This window comes from Pempheris klunzingeri, chromosome 13 (assembly GCF_042242105.1).
Source record: "Pempheris klunzingeri isolate RE-2024b chromosome 13, fPemKlu1.hap1, whole genome shotgun sequence".
Classification (NCBI taxonomy): Eukaryota; Metazoa; Chordata; class Actinopteri; order Acropomatiformes; family Pempheridae; genus Pempheris; species Pempheris klunzingeri.
Genome location: NC_092024.1, coordinates 10,255,001 through 10,268,692, shown reverse-complemented (window position 1 = coordinate 10,268,692; position 13,692 = coordinate 10,255,001). Strand labels below are relative to the sequence as shown.

At 42.2% G+C, this 13,692-nt stretch overlaps 2 protein-coding genes across 4 annotated transcripts in view; one reads left to right on the top strand and one right to left on the bottom strand.

The window, feature by feature from the left end:
* Positions 1-590: 590 nt before the first annotated feature.
* Positions 591-12,679, bottom strand: acp7 (acid phosphatase 7, tartrate resistant (putative)). 3 transcript variants are annotated; one of them, XM_070842710.1, is made up of 15 exons: positions 12,644-12,679; positions 11,624-11,707; positions 11,316-11,436; positions 10,533-10,733; positions 10,254-10,436; positions 9,191-9,216; positions 8,164-8,261; positions 4,354-4,416; positions 3,379-3,493; positions 3,047-3,160; positions 2,224-2,290; positions 1,732-1,799; positions 1,573-1,644; positions 1,053-1,190; positions 591-941 (listed from the first exon to the last, which is right to left on the bottom strand). In XM_070842710.1, the coding sequence occupies exons 3-15, from the start codon at positions 11,422-11,424 to the stop codon at positions 876-878; spliced, it is 1,320 nt and encodes a 439-aa protein (XP_070698811.1). In that variant the 5' UTR covers positions 11,425-11,436; positions 11,624-11,707; positions 12,644-12,679; the 3' UTR covers positions 591-875. The 3 variants fall into 3 exon arrangements, with proteins under 3 accessions (XP_070698811.1, XP_070698813.1, XP_070698812.1); XM_070842712.1 differs by having other exon boundaries at positions 11,316-11,431; positions 11,629-11,707; XM_070842711.1 differs by lacking the exon at positions 12,644-12,679 and adding an exon at positions 11,910-11,926.
* LOC139212220 (KATNB1-like protein 1) overlaps positions 11,959-13,692 on the top strand; it is a 19,822-nt gene continuing 18,088 nt past the window's right edge. Inside the window, exons 1-5 of the mRNA XM_070842714.1 lie at positions 11,959-12,344; positions 12,887-12,999; positions 13,094-13,131; positions 13,224-13,488; positions 13,583-13,692. The exon at positions 13,583-13,692 is cut by the window's right edge and continues 6 nt beyond it. Of these exons, the coding sequence (XP_070698815.1) occupies positions 12,892-12,999; positions 13,094-13,131; positions 13,224-13,488; positions 13,583-13,692 (521 nt within the window). The 5' untranslated portion in view covers positions 11,959-12,344; positions 12,887-12,891. The remainder of the gene's footprint in view (positions 12,345-12,886; positions 13,000-13,093; positions 13,132-13,223; positions 13,489-13,582) is intronic.

Below are 13,692 nucleotides of genomic sequence, written 5' to 3'. Positions count from 1 at the left end.
GCGCCAACAGACAGTTTGACAACTCGAAATACAGACGCATGCAGATCTGCGCTGGTTGTCTGCCAATATTCATCAGAGGCAGCATGCTGTTATTAGGAATTAATGCCAACGTAGTGGTGAGAGTCATGGCGTGAGCAACACTCCTCTGGGGAAAGCGCCTTCTCTTGCTCTGCATGTGCCCAAGCCACAAGCATCCCTGAGTTACATAACAGTTCTTTTGTGTAGGCGTGCACTTCCACGTGTCTTTTTTTGTCTCAGGTCCTGATGGCCACCAATGGACAATGAAATAAGGTACTAATATCCTGACAGGATTAGCCGAGGGAGAATCTGTTATCTAGATAGAGTGATAGAAGAGAGATCCGATCTGTGTAAGTGCATTTCCAGGTTTTTGAAATGAAAAATATGCTCTGAAGGGAATGAAGTTCAGGGTCTGCCAGACCCATGCTGTCTATGTCAAGTGTCAATGGATTATTCTGGCAGCGAGAGAGGGACTTACATCTACCTGTTGATATATAAACTAAAAAAGCATCGGTAAGACTGCAGTGCTGAACTACTATGATGGTTTGTTGCAGTGAGGATCAACACAGAGATCCATAAAAAATAGAGAATTTATTCAAACGTAAAACAATTTTTGATGCCCTGTTTACAAAACATTGTTCAGCAGAGGATCTCCTAGCAGATTAGTTACATTATGTACATGTACAGTAGATGATCATAATAAAGTGGTCTTCTTATTGGATAAAACATAGTGGAAAATGTCTGAACTCAAAAGATTCATGACATATTGATTTGAAAAGCTTACTGATCAAATGTGCTTGTTTTCAGTTCAAAGTGCATTTCCTGAGCAGAAAGTGTTTTTTAAGAAATTGTGGTCTTCAGAACCAGGCAGAGAAGCCATGCTTTTCCTTCACCACCCATATGCTGTCAATCACCTTGCCATACTGGAACACACAGAAAAGTCTTTGTTATCACTTAAGCAATACTCTTTGCCCTGGAAATGCATCCTTTCACCTTTGCTGTGCTTGTGTGCATGTTCTTCCATGTGTGCTCACCTGGTCGTCAGAGACCTGCTCCAAGTACAGGTGGGTGGCGTTCACCACTTGCATGCGGGTGTAGCCGTAGTCTGTGCTGCGGAAAGCGCTCCACTCTTTGGGGTTTGGATTGAATTTGTCAGTCTTCTCTCTGCAGCCCTGCAGAAGAATCAAAGGTGATTAAACTGAATTTGCAAGTGATGAGCCACAAGCATCTCTCTTGAGCTCTGTCCACACAGCCCAGTGTGACATTTACAACTGTGGCTGTGCCTCGGTGTGAGGCTGGCCGCATTTTGATATGCTGATGACTAATCCCTCAGCGGTTGGATGATGAAGCATGCCCTGCGCTGCTCACCACCACATCAAAAAACACTTAACCAGAGGAACAGCTGGTACTAAATTCATGTGGCAGACCAACTGCTGCATATAAAAGACTGTGAACAATACACAACATTGTTTTTGTTGTTGCTGCTATCAATTTAAACTTGATCTAGTGTTGGTCTATGTAAACAAATGTTAACAGCAATATGAAAGTACTTACAGCAGAGCCTGTGATAATGTGTACCGGAGCTTTTGGGTTCACATAAGGCTGCTCTTTGCTCCCATTGCACACCTAAAAAGAAAAACGAGTTTTTGTTGCTGATCCAATACAAAGCCTTCAGATGTAAGAACATGGTGAATTAAGAATGCAGGAGCTGACCTTGTCACCGTAGACAGGCCAAAGCCTCTCATACGTGTGCTCATGTGCCCACAACTCCAGATCCACTCCTGCGAAAGATATTTCATGTTAGTCAGCAACTCTCAATAGAAAAAATTGCTGCCAAAGCACCTAAATTAAACACGTTGTGCTGTCTAATCTAATGTTTCTCAGATCCTCTGCCCATTTAATTTTGAGATTTCTCGGCAATCAACAAAAGCTTAAGATCAGAACAACCAAAACTTTCAAAATTCCACCACAAGTTTAATAATTAAATGCAACAAACAAAAAGTCTGAGAAATGTAATACAGGAAAAACATTTGCAAATGGGCCGTTGGGATGTCAGCCAGACCAAAGGCCTGCTTTTTTAATAAAGGATGTTTGGATTACTGTGCTCACTGCAACTGTTAGGACATTAGTCTGTCTGAGCGTGCAAATTTGTGATCTTAAACACCCATTAGCAGCACACAGCTGTTTGTCCAATAGAGACCATACCATAGCGGTAAAATAGATCCTCTAGACCAGGAGCTGGCGGTTTGGTGTCATTCCGTCCCAGTCGAACCTGAAATATAACAGAGAGGGAAAAAGTCAGCATGATCTGGCATTAGTGTCCGAAACACTACCTGCTACCTGAAACACTACCTGATAGAGACCCGTAGTGCCCATGCCAGCCTCCCTTCCAAACAGTGCCAACAGCTGAGAGAAGTAAGTCTAAGGGAAACTATTTGGTCCAAATTACAGTGATTAAGACAGCAGACGGTACTTGGTGTGCTTATGGGCTGGCCAGCTTATAACACGTGTGTCACGTCTGCTACCAGGAGCAATTAAAGTGTCAGGCAGCACAGCAGAAAAAGACTCCTACAAATACCTTTATATGACGAAATAAAACCTTTAACAATACAAGTGCTGCTCTTTGCATAGCCAATAACACACTACCTAAAAATTATGAGTCCTCTGTAGGGTACACAGTCAGATTACCAAAGCATTAATAATTATGCTTTGCTAATAAAATGTCTGCCATCAGGAATGCAGCGAAGCCATTACAACAGAAATTACCACCCAAAAAAGCAAGTAAGAGTGTGAGTTGCACTGTTCTCCTTTATTCAGCCAAACTTTAAAGCTTCTTTTGACTTACTATTCTATGTAAAACAAACACTTGATGTGGAACTACCTGTTAATATGAGTTTGGTGCTTGATCACAAGTAATCTATACATTAAAACTCTCTCTATGGCAGTGTGAAGAGACCAGTAGTTTGGGTTGCTGTGCACATTAGAAAAGCTGTATGAATGAATGAATAGGATTCTGTGGTTTACTTACATACGAGTCAAACTTGGTACAGTCATCCTGGTCGTCATCGGAGCAGTACATGGGTCTGTGTCCCATGGTGATGATCCAGGGACGCACAGCTCGGTTCTCTGGTTTGTTGGCCTCCTGCGTAAGGAGAAGGAGCCAGGGGTGATACGATTTTAATAGGAGCAGAATGAGAAATCGGTAGATTAATAATCGAGGAAGAGAGAATGGAACTATTCTGAAATATAACGTGGTGCTAAAGTGGAAAAAAGAAAGTATAAGAGAGGCATGGGGAAAGTGTGGCAACAAAGGAGAGCACTTAGCCATCATCAACATGTGTAAATGCTGCAGCCATTAACCTCCAGGTCTTTCTTCAGCCATTCGTACTGCTCAAAGAGGAGCTCCAGGCCAAATTCAAGGTAGAAATAAACCTCAGTGGAGAGGGAGATGATGTGCGCTGACCCCAGGTTCCAGCTGTAGACACACATCGTTAAAATGATACACAGCCATGACCCAGCAGAGGAAGCATGCTAAAAGCCAGTTGATAAGCAAAAACAGGCTTCTCTTTAAACTCCAGATAGTGTGAAAAATACTCCAAAATCCAGTTTTGTCTGACATTTTGCTGTTGAATGCCAGACCCATTTTAGTGAATAAACTCCTTACTGTGCTGTGAGTGCTTTAATGGAAAAGTATGTGTTCTGTACATGTGTACTGTATGTTATGAACCGAACTGTTTCCAGTAGCAGTTGTGGGATTTCAGATTGCCTCTGTGGTGTTCCCCTCTGCTCCCCTTGTTCCAAAGCGTACACATGAGGGAAGGGCTCTTAGCCAACGGGCCTGTCTGCGTCTAGGCCCAGGGACTGAAGAATGGGCAGCTGGCCTGTGGTCCTGCATGGTATTATCTTACTGTCTGCGAGAAGGGGGTCTGCAGTGGGCTATGAGTCACCTAGTCAGATGTATAGCTCCTTTGTGTAGTCCCCGTGTCCCTGAGATAGGAGAGGCAACCTAAACTGAGAGGAGGGAGCTCTGCACTCCTCTGCTGCCAACTTCTCTGGGCTTACAGCTCATTAATGCTTGCTGAAATACAGTAGGAGGTTTGGTAAACCTTCATACGATACTTCACATGGGGCCACTTTTGGAAAAGAAATGATTTCTCTGTCTTAGCTCTGTGCGCACAGCTAGCACCCACTTTTAACTTGAAGTGGGTTTTCTACTGACCAAAACTGCCGGTGGTTCTTTCACCTGCTTAAGCACATCAAAGGCCAAAGCAGCAACTGGCTCTAACTCAAATACTGTGTAATTCCATAACAGCGACATATTTTCTTCTACCTCACCTGTACCACAGGCTCTCAGTCTGGCCTGGCATGCTGAAGCGATTCCTGTAGTTGGAGAAGTTACTGTGAACAAACAAGATAAGGAAAAATGTTAGTTAGATGGACTAATCATACAAGCTACATTCTTTGAATACCGCAGACTTCTTCTCTCTCTTATTTTGTGGTGCCTACCATTGGCAATACACTGGAGGTAATTCTCGGCTTTGCTATAACATAAAATGAGCCAGCGACTCTCAAAATAACTTCCCAGTTTTGGTTCAATTCTTTTGTTTTATGTCACTTTTCAGTTTTCGTTTCAACCTGGCAGAAAACTCAGGGTGCCATATCATCGGATAAAGATGACAATCAAACTGAAGTGTGGAGGAGTCATCTGCTTCCAGATGTGTAGCTCGTTTTAGATATTCTGAGAAACCGTACATTTTGCTGTAGCCAGACTATCAGTGGCTGCCTCTCCAAATTAAAGGCTGAAGAAAAACATGGACGCAGCTTCGGCGACATCGCCCTATAGGGTTCCGATGGGATGTTTTGTGGCTTAGGATCATGGATGGTTTCTGGAGCAAGATTATCAAAAAATTCGAGTAACATGGAGGAACCTGGGTGGAGCTGTGATGGGCTGACCAAGTAGGAGCCACTACGGCTAAGTGTACTACACCTGTCAATCAAGAAAACGGACCTCTAAATAATACCTCTCTTAAAACCATGACATCTTCTTTAAAGAACTCTATAATTTTGAATCCAGCTGCCATTAGAGGAATCACATCTTAAGGCACTTCCACGGTGGTTTCAGCAATGGCTTGTGGTGGTTCCTGCTTGATACAGATATAGTTGGATACATGCAGGGATTAATCCGCCACTGTCACTGCTACCACAATCACCGTCACTAATTTCTAGACTCTTTGCACACACTTAACCAGTGCTCTTTAAATATTACAATGGGTGCACCATATAGATAGAGGGAAAAACTCCTTCATGGAAAGCTCTCCCTGATGCCAACTCGCCAGTCTCTTTTCACGGTTTATAATTTCAGCATGAAAGCAGGAGCCAATCTTCTCTACAGGCCATTAACTAAGTGAGGTGATGGGAATGATTGTTTTCTTATCTTACGTAAGGGAGGAAAAAAAGGGCAATATTCTGGACAGCAGCCGGGGAAGGGTGGGACAGTTAACGACTGAGCACTGCCTGGGTTAGTGTAGGGTTAGGGGTAACTAGAGAACAGCGGGGTCAGAGGTCAAAGGCTAGGAGCAGAGACACTAAAGGAAGATCACAGAGACCTTTACTAATGCCAGATAAGTCTAAAACTAATGAAACCTGTAGTTTCTGTGGATACCAAGGTCAGGATTTGACAGCCGAGGCCAGTACGTATAATCCAGCAGATGCCAGGCGTGTCTGACCCAGCATCTCTTCTTATCCACCTTGGTGCCTATCATCCTGTTATTACCCCAAACCAGCATAATCCCTAACAATAAGCAGCTAAAACTTCAAATCTAATATTCAAGTTCTGATTATTAGGAAAATATTTGACACAACTATCATAGCATTTACATCTATTCATCAAATTTAAAATTTATAGTGTATCCTAAATCAACCACACAAGTCATTGTCGGCTAAAATGGAGCTACAGAGTGAGATCCTCTCCTGTAAAAACCAATTATGATCTGGAATTCTTACTCGTGGCACTGAACCAGGAGGAGCCACAAGATGGGCTCATACTCCCATCTTGTGGCTATGAATGGTAACAGTGTAGAGGGATAAGAGAAGGCTGAAACAAGTAAGTAGATATAAACAATCAATTTAATTTCATATGCCTCAAAATAATAAATCAACTCTCTGGGAATCCAAACAGAGTGATTAGGCTGTAGAAAAAAGTCAAACACAAGTCTCTTGTTCTCTCTGCTTTTGAGCACAAATATCGTAAACTTATATTTGTTTCATTAATCTGCAACTATGGGAGTCCAACGTGTGAGTCATCCTCTGTAACCGAAAGCACGCTTGTTTCCACGTGTGTTTGCTTTTCCACTGAAATAAAATGGAGATACAAATCTGGTGGCTGTCAGATTCAATATGCACAGTTCGAGTCTTAAACTGCCCCAACAAGACTCATCAAATCTTCCCATTCATCGTCTGATGAGCTTAATCCAGAGAAATTAAAGGAACCGGTTGAAGTCTTCATGAAGCATATCACCAACTCCCATCACAGGACGCTGTTTCAAAGAGTGACGGTTACTTCCCTGTCCCTCTGAAGGCCCGTTGAACCAGATTGTTTCTTGTTGAACAAAGACGGTCTTGATTGGGGCTTTAGCATCTTCTGTGGATCCACTGTTCTCATCCTGCTGGAATGCTGACTGAAAACTTTTGTGGTCGGCCCTGTTTCAATTGCCTTTTACCCATTAGGTTTTGAGGTTGGAAAGAGAGAGGAACAGAGGGGCATGGTGAGAGAGAGCACAACCGAGAGCGACGGAGAGAAGCAGGGGCCAGCTGCTGGGAATATTTGGATTCTTAACAACACCACAGAACAAAACACACATTTAGGTATAAGAGAGGGAGATGGGAGCTGGATTTCTGGTTATGTAATGCAGCGAGTGTGCTGGTTCTTGATATCAGGTTCTTATGTCAGGATGCAGCGCCAAGAAAAAGAGACTACTGTTAGCAGCTCCTTAATAAAGACCAGGCAGTATTCACATTACACATGGCAAGGCAGGGCAAGGACTGTCTCTGCATAGCGGCGGCAAGTAAATATTATGGTGCAAGACCAGGCACATCTAAATGTTTCAAAATGCAGAAGCATACACAACTAACTCCAGCAGATGTGCAAGGAATTTAGGGATACACAAGCTGCTGATTTTTGCGGGATTAAAAGCATCTGAGGCTGCTGGAGGTATCATATTACATCTCCGGGACACAATATAGGCGACAGTTCATAAGCGGTGGTGCCTATTTGATCTGTATACGGTTGATAAAAAACAAACAACATTGATTAATTCTTTGGAAAAGCTGCAAACAGACTCAAATTCAATCAAGTAACTGTCTAATGAGGCAGCATTGTAGGGACTAATTATAACGCTTAAGGGATAAAAGTGCATGTTAAGTAGGACTGAGGGCTGCAACAGTTCCATTTAAACATACATCTATAAAATGTCATAAAATAGCTAAATGCCCACCACAGTTTTCCAGATTGCAAACTCAGATTGCTTGTTTTGTCTGACCAACAGTCCAAAACTGAAAGATATTACCAGATTCTACCAAAGATACTACCAAAAGTGTCAAATCCTCACATTTGAAAAACCAGAATTCAGCAGATGAATAAATGACTGAATGAGGTGCTGCATTGTTCTCGCCTCACTGTCCTGTCTCTCGGCCCGGAAAATTTCCCAGGCTTTAAACATGAGCAACACATTCAGCGAAGATGAGTCAAAACGCAGACAGAGTTCCCACCACCAAGGATCACCTCTGGGAACTGAAAAACACATACTGAGAACCAATGATTCCCAGTCAGATAAATGTTTGTTTTGGAGATCACTGCCTTGTTTAGATGTTGGTGGTTCCTGATGCGGCTCCAACCATTAAAGACCAAAATAGCTCCCATCTGTTCAAATGGTACAGTGAAGAGTTTTCGGCAGACCAAAGTGGGAAGGGAAAAGGGAAAGTCTGCAGCTGACCAGAAAGGTTGTTTTTTTTTTTGGGGGGGGGGGGGGGTATTCACAACAACAAAAAACTGTCACTGTCCACTAAATATGTGTCTGCGTTCATTTGTGAATACACCCAAAGAGAATAAATGTCAGGTAGAGTAACAACAGATTAAATTCCACCTACTAAGTAGCTTCGTGGTTGCCTGGACAGGTCATGTAGGGCACGTAGGCTGCTATGGACTGGATCTGCCTCATGAACTCATCTCCAATCCTGGCGTTGTCCTGAAACAGTGTCATTCGGCCGTTAAAAACATGACGCCAAAGATTTTCCTGTTAGACAACAATGTTTCATTTTTCTCCCTTCGCTGATATTCAGCCAAATTAGTTTTAAGAACTATGCCAGTCTATTTTCCAGACAGCTTCGGGAATGTATCATTGGCCTACCAAACAAACCTCACTGAAACCAGAGGCGTTTTTCTTTTAGATAATCTAATACTGGCAACAGAGCTTTTAAGAACACACTGCGGTTCATGGCTGCACTGATGGCTTTTACCTGCCACAGCCATTAATGACCTTTCAGACAAAATTCTCTTTCTCTGTTTTTCTATTCATAATATCAATAAAGCCGCAGGATGTGCTTGCACATTCCAGCTAAGCTTGGATGAATTATGGTTATTGATTTTTGCAGTAGTCTGCTGATTGCATTTCGTATTTCTTCATATTTGAAAAAAAAAAAATAAAGGAACTTGTTTCAGGAAAAATGATTAGCATCCAAGACACGGCTATGTCCTCTAGGTATCAAAGATGACAGTTGAGAGGGTATCAGATGAGCAAAACCATTATTGGGATTTAAGATTTTGGGTTTTGACTGGCGCTTGTTTCTTTTAAGAAATACTGGGGCGACATGACCCTAACTCTCATCTTTCACCACAGGCTTACGGCATTTCACAGTAATGCTAATCATAAGCTGCATGTCTCAACCGCAGCTGAGAGCCTTTATGTGTGCTGATAATAAATAGTGGTGAGTCTTGGGATGGGGGCAGTGCAGAGAGGTAAAGTGGCTAATCTCATCTGTCAGTGTGGAATTGGTGAAATATCAGAGTGGCTTTAAGAATATACGCTATTGATGACAGAAACTTGCAGTCAGTGACCTTAACTGGGCACAAATGTGATCAGAGTTCATGACACCAAAAAGTAAAAGTATAAAATACCTCATGCATGTCATAGGCAAAGTCCCCTGTAAAACAAAAAACAGATTACAGATTAGACTGGACCAAAGAATTGTGTTTATTTGGGGATTAGCCTTTATTTCATTCACAGTTTAATTCTTCTATCATTAAACACAGATGGAATTATTAATATTATGCACTTAAGGGAAAAGGTCAACATTTTGGGAAATAAGCTTAATCACCTTCTTGAGTGCTAGATTAGATTGATACCACTCTCACGTCTGTAGACTAAATATGAGGCTAGACTCTAGCCAAAACAAACAGCCTGATGGCTCTAGCTACCAGAGCCAACAGGCAGTTTGTTTAGCTTAGCATTAAGACTGGAAACAGGGGGCAACAGCTAGCGTGGCTCTGACCATAGGTTAATAAATCTGCCAACCACCTCTAAAGCTCACTTATTATTTTAACAGGCTACAACTTGTTTGTTTAATCCGTAAAAAAAAAAAAAAAAGACAATTTGTGATTTTACAATTTCCCCTTGCTACCAGTCTTCATGCTATGCTAAGCTAATCGGCTGCAGACTCTAGCTTCATATTTAGTATACAGTCATGAGAGTGGTATCAATCGTTTTACATGTTTTGCATTAATAGCTAGTGGACTATGGTTTGGCCTTGCTTTATGAGGTCATCAATGAATGACATTCTCTGTAAACTTGTAAGGTGGCTATAAAACAAGAATGATTCTGTTAATTTATTCTCTGGAGCAAAATCCAGACAGAGCCAGAGATTCAGTCCGATTCTGTCTCTTATTCTGTTCACATTTTAAACTGTGGGGTGGGAAGCAAGTGATCCAAGCTATACTGTTCAAAAGCAAAATATACAAATGCCGAAAAGCTGTTATTATGCTGATTACAGTAATTACCCTCATGAGAAATGACCTCTTCATTGGACACGTCCGTTGGATCTAGTTTACTTGATCTGATTTATGTTCATACAATCTTTTTTGTAAGCTGTTCCTGACTAATGCTTCAGACATGAGCTGATAAAACTTTACCGCCTCTTTACTGCTTTTACAGTGTAAACTGTTGTATCAGTGTAGAGCTTACCTATGTGCAGGATGACATCGTACATGCCAAGCTGCGTCTCCTTTTGCAGTCGAGCCAGAGACTGAGGGTTCTCATTGCCCAGATCACCATACAGAGCAAACCTGGGACTGAAAGTAATGCTGTCATTCAGAGCCGTGAAGGTGAACACATCGCTCCAGCCCTCATCACTTCCACAGTGGTAGACTGAAATTACATAGAAGAAAAAAAAACTCTTGAACTTGTTTATTTGGAGAGGCTCTCTGACAATGTGAAAGCCAGTGATGTTGTAGCTCCACCCACCGTAAGGGGCAGCAGGTTTGAGGCCCGTGAGAGTCACTCTGTGGATGAACATCTTCCTCTTCTCCTCGCCTGAGTCCACAAACAAAGCGGCGTCACCTTTGGCACTCATCTCAAAGAGCCGATCCCCCAGAAGGCTGTACTCCACCTTGCTCTCCGTCTTATTGAACGTGGTCCAGGTCACCACCATAGAACCTGGCACTCCTGTGAGGGAAAGCCCAATTCTTGGAATCACGATGCAGATTGTTCTGACAGAACAACTGGATTCACTTACTGGTGCATTTATAAAAGCCAGGAGACGCTTGGCTGACTTTGCACAAGAGTGGTGCTCTGGACATTTTGATCTTGCCGCTGGCAAAATATATACGGATCAGAAAGTCAAGTTACTACTTTCATCAAGACCCTACCTCATTAAATCATCAGAAATGACTACCATGTTTCACCTTTGTGAGAAAAGGACGAAAGAACATTTATGCTGCACAGACTGTGTGAATCAAGGGTAACATCCGCTTTATGTATGGTCGCTGAGGCTAATATGTGGTGCCTTTGACCTAAATGACTTACAGAGAAGTGCATAGGTCTCAGTGCACCAGAATACTTCAGCAGGACGTGTTGCTGTTGCAGGGAACGAACCATAAAGTTCTATCAAGGCCTTCAGCCAGTCAGACTTTATTTAATATCAGCATAACTAATCCATATGACCCACATACCGATTTGTATCGCTAAGGAGAACATTGAATCCCTAAGTGAAAACACAAGGCTGATGGAGACAGTTCAAACACTTACCTGGATAAGAGAGGTGCACCTGCTCTGGCTGGGTCCAGATGGGAGGAACACCAAGCACCAACAGTGGTGCAATGCTTAACAAGGCGCAGGCAGCATGAACACGCACCATTTTCACACTGAACTGCAGGAACAAAAGCCTGGTTAAAGTAGCAGCACACACCTAGAAAACAACGTTTTTATCACTGTTATCACATGATTTTCAAAGCTGTCATACAAACATCACATGACACTGAGTCTACTGTATAAAACCAAGTGGATCAATGTGTATCTTTTAAAATGACAGACAATACAACCTTGAATTATCCTACCTGACCTCGGTTCCAGTTTACACAGTACTCAGTGGCAACACACACTAATGAGGACCTCTACATCAGTCAACCCGAATGATGAAACTGCAGAACCAAAACAGCAAAGTCAGCGAGAGCAACGCGGAAAGAGATGATGTGCCAATAAAAGCAGCTGATGTTGTTTTTTATTGTGCATTCAGGGAAGTTGTGCAGACAGAGTGAGCTCAAGTACAGGAGGGATTAGCCCACAAGCCACAGCTTGCCTCAGATCAATAAAGTGCTAAGGCAAACAGCTGGTATGCCTCACTGATCGGGATAAAGGTACTGTCAGGGTCACGGCTCCTGGAGGTAAAGACATATGCAGTCTTAATTTGAGCCAAAAGACTCGAGCCATTCCAGCTGATCTTTGATCTTATTTTTCAGAAATACACACTGCATTTCTAATTTAATGAGCCTAAAATAATGATGGGTCGGTGAGATCAGCTGACTCAGAGCACAACTTAATACTACAAGTCAACACCCCTGCTTTAATTGGGTGTTTGCTTTTGAAATGTGCCCCATAGATTAGCTCAGTAGTCGCTAGAGGGTGCCCAGGGCACGAACTGCATTATGAATAGGATGCTTTATTCTCTGATAGCGGGCGGTGCTATCAGTTGAAATGGAAGTCAGTGAGTTGGCTGTCGCCTACCAGAATCAAATTAAGACTAACTGTGTTGTGTCTGCTTAGGAAAGAAAAAAAGCGGTGAGTACACCACTTAGGATAAGTGCTGTAATGCAGTTATGGTTTATAAGCTATTTCCCAGATAACCAGTTGTGCCGTTAAACCGTGACAACAGACTGTTTTAATATTAGTACTTATCAACTGGCTGCTTCGTACCAACTAACACTAGCTTAACTAGCTGTACGTGTAACAATACGCGCATTAGAAATCTGGTCTCTGAACGACACTTACATTTTAAACATTAAGAATAAGGTTCAAACACTGGCTGCCCACAAGAAGTTTGTTAGCTAACTACTGAATTAGTAACTAAAGACACTCACAACACAACTCAGCTCAGCTGTTTGGCTCGGGAGCAGTTCCTGACTACGTCATTGCACAACAATACCCACGTGAATTATGGGAAATTGTGTTCTAATAGCCTGTTGAGCTGGAGGATGAAGCATTTCTTCTTCTTTTCTCTTTTTTAACAATATGTATGTATATATACATCAGTATGTATTTATTTGGCTCAAGTAATTGATCGTTGTAGCTAATTAAAAGGGGTTTCTCTTTCTCTGCTGTAGGTCTAATGGACTCCAGCAGTGAAGACGGAGAGTACCAAAATCTTGGACAGACCTTCAAACAGGATGCAGCCCAGTACAAAGTGACCTATTCTCATGGGAGAAAAACAAAAGAGGTGATAAATTGTAAAACACAAATGTATTTCTATGTGCTTTTGCAGCTTATAACTGTAGTTTTTAACACTGTTGCAAATTGATTTTTATATGCAGGTGGATTATGATAAAAATGAGGAGATCAACAGAAAGAGGTAGATCATACATGTTTTGTGGAAACATTACAACAAATGCTTAATGTGATGTGGTTTTCAGTAAAGTCTTTTGAACTTTTCACTCTTCCCAGCCGCTTTGGCAACAACCCAGGGAGAGTGAAGCGAGTGGTGTCATGTAAGAGGAAGACCCATCATCTGACAGTGGCTCGGAGGAAGCCACTCGGGAACGGGAGGACTCATGATGCTGCAAACAAGGAGAATGAGATGAAGTGCATGCAGGATATGCAACAGGAGATATTTGATATGGACCCTTGGGAGTTCCCACTCAATGTCAATAAGAACGACAAGACTGGTAGAACTGGTTCTGAACGCGCTGACTACTGCATGCTCAATGAGGTCAGAAACTCTGTCACAGTCTTTTTTTTTTTCAATTGATTATTGTGTTACTAACATGCATATAAAACTATCTGTCCTTAACGATGTTCTTCAGCTCACAAGGGATCATAGCACAATGACTGATGTGCTCTTTGGAAGAAATCTGAGACTGAAAGTGTCTTTAACACTGTGGCAGAGAAATGTCGGAGAGCTGCTGACATACTT